The sequence below is a fragment of the Eimeria mitis genome, genomic scaffold, assembly GCF_000499745.2.
Source record: "Eimeria mitis Houghton genomic scaffold, Emh_scaff6540, whole genome shotgun sequence".
Classification (NCBI taxonomy): domain Eukaryota; phylum Apicomplexa; class Conoidasida; order Eucoccidiorida; family Eimeriidae; genus Eimeria; species Eimeria mitis.
Genome location: NW_013574690.1, coordinates 1 through 2,161, shown reverse-complemented (window position 1 = coordinate 2,161; position 2,161 = coordinate 1). Strand labels below are relative to the sequence as shown.

Below are 2,161 nucleotides of genomic sequence, written 5' to 3'. Positions count from 1 at the left end.
CAAGCGCCCCCCTGGTCTTCCCACTGTTCGGAGGCCCCAGGGAAAGAGAAACCCGACGCTGCTGTTGCCGAGCGACGGGAAACCAAAGCTCAGGTGCCGTCAGGTCCTGTAGTGGCAGGCAGACGCACACCGTAATGTTCAGAAAGACGCGTGACAGCTGCTTCAGCAGCGCAGCCGTCCCAAGAAGCAGCAGCAACAACAGCAGAAGACTCTCATCTAACTCACCACAAGCTTCAAGATATTCTTGTACGAGATAACAGCAGAGACGCCACCTCTCGCCAGGTATATTCGATAGAGAGCAAGCAACGGGCCTGCTGCAGGAGGGAGCAGAGGAGAGGCTGTGGGGTCTTTCAGACTGCCAGGGGTCCCCGGAGGGGCCCCTGGAGGCCCATCAACTGCAGCACAGACTTCGAGAATCTGCATAAAACGGCACAACGTCAAAGGTGTCAAGCGCGAGCTGCTTAGTCTGGATTGTAAGTCTGCGGCTCTACATTGAGTCGAGTGGCTCGACAACTCACCAGTTGGTAAGTGCTGTTTAGCAGGTCTTTTTCTTCAAAGCCTCGCACCGCCCTCTTCCACTGTTCCAGCAGCGCTTGCAGCCTCTCGTACGACTGCTGTTGCTGCTGCTGCTTCGCCCTCCTGGCTTCTGCTGCTTCGTGGAGGTCGAACTGACCTCTTATCGACCGCAGCAAATCATTGAAAGCCTCAGCCTGCAGCTTGTCCAGGTTACTCGTTTCATGGTGCTGCTGTGGCTGGTGTGCGCATTCCTGCTCTTGCTGTTGCAGCTGTTGTTGTTGATGCGACTCCTGCTGCACGCGCAGGTACTGCTGCCCCTGGTGTCGCTGTAGTGCACTGTAGAGCCAGCGGAAGAAGGCCCGCTGCGTGTGTACTGCTGAAAGCAACGAAGCCGGGAGCCCCCACCGAGCCTCCAGGAAGGCAGCAAGAGGGGGCCCCGCGGATGCGCCATGGGGCAACTTGAGAAGGGAATGCGCAGACGACAGACGCCGCCAAAGGGAAACCAGTGCGTGGCGTTCTTCTGAGGTGAGAGGAGTACTCAGCAGAAACAGAGAAACCTCTCTCGTCGCTAATCCTGCCGCTTTTGCTCCTGCTGCAGCTGCCTTGGGTGGTGCTGATATCTTCGGCTGGCGAGTGGTGTGATCAGGTGAAGCCACAGCAGCAGCAGTGCCGGCTGCATCTGCTGCTTTTGCCAGGTTCCAACCCGGTCGCTCCGTAGCCCCGACACCGTCCGCGTTGTGATGATGTTGTTGCTTCTTCTGCTGGTGCTGTTGCTGCTGCTGTTCCTGCTCCTGCACAGATGTGCGATAAAGTTTAACACAAGCGGATGAAGTAGCGGAGGCATATATTTGGCCTTCCGTATCTGCATCCTCCCACCACAAACTCCCTTCCTGCTGCTGTTGCTGCCCCTGCCGCTGCTGCCTCTGCTGCACTAGGAGGTGAGTTATCTGTGAAACGCCCCTATGACTCGTGGTAACCGCCAAGTCGTGAAAAATAACCTTCCTGCCGTCTCTTCTGCAGCTGACGCAGCACCTGCATAAGCCACTGCTGCTGCTGTCCAATACAGAAACAGCCGCAGCAGAACTCGTCGACGCCCTCTGCAGCAGGCGCCCCCCAACTGCTGCTGAAGATACCGTCTCTAAATGAACTGCACTGCAACGCCGAGGGCGACTGAAGGTAGCCTGAAAGGCTGCAGCAGGCCCCTGGTGGAGGCTACTGTAGCAGGAGCGGCTGCAGCTGCTGCCTTCGCCCCTACTGCTGCCGTCATTGCTGCTTCTGATAGACGTCCCCGCTGGAACTTCGGGCTGCTGCAGGTTCAGCCGTAGCACAGCTTCGGTGGACATCAATACGTTCTGCCGATGCACATTCCGCAGCACCTGCTGCTGATGCCACTTCGGTTGTTGCTGTCGCTGCTGTGACCATCGCTGCTGCTGCCGTGCAGTGCTCCCGAGCTCAAAGCGCTGGTAACGAGCTATGCCTGGCTTGCAAACCCCTCGGGACAAACGAAAGACCATTTTAAAGTTGCTTCTGTCTAATCTGGCTTCTTGCCGCCACCACTGCTAAGGTGCCTCTCCCGTATCTGCTCTAAAGAAAGCAGTGGCGGCGCTGTAGTCAGCAGCGCCTAACGAGGATGCATCTACCATCC

At 57.5% G+C, this 2,161-nt stretch overlaps 1 protein-coding gene across 1 annotated transcript in view; it reads right to left on the bottom strand.

The window, feature by feature from the left end:
• EMH_0088000 (Helicase conserved C-terminal domain containing protein, related) overlaps positions 1 to 2,030 on the bottom strand; it is a gene marked incomplete at both ends in the record, with an annotated part of 2,552 nt that extends 522 nt beyond the window's left edge. The window contains 3 exons of the mRNA XM_013501231.1: positions 2 to 106; positions 226 to 417; positions 519 to 2,030. Coding sequence (XP_013356685.1) covers positions 2 to 106; positions 226 to 417; positions 519 to 2,030 — 1,809 coding nt within the window. The remainder of the gene's footprint in view (position 1; positions 107 to 225; positions 418 to 518) is intronic.
• Between the last annotated feature and the right edge of the window lie 131 nt (positions 2,031 to 2,161).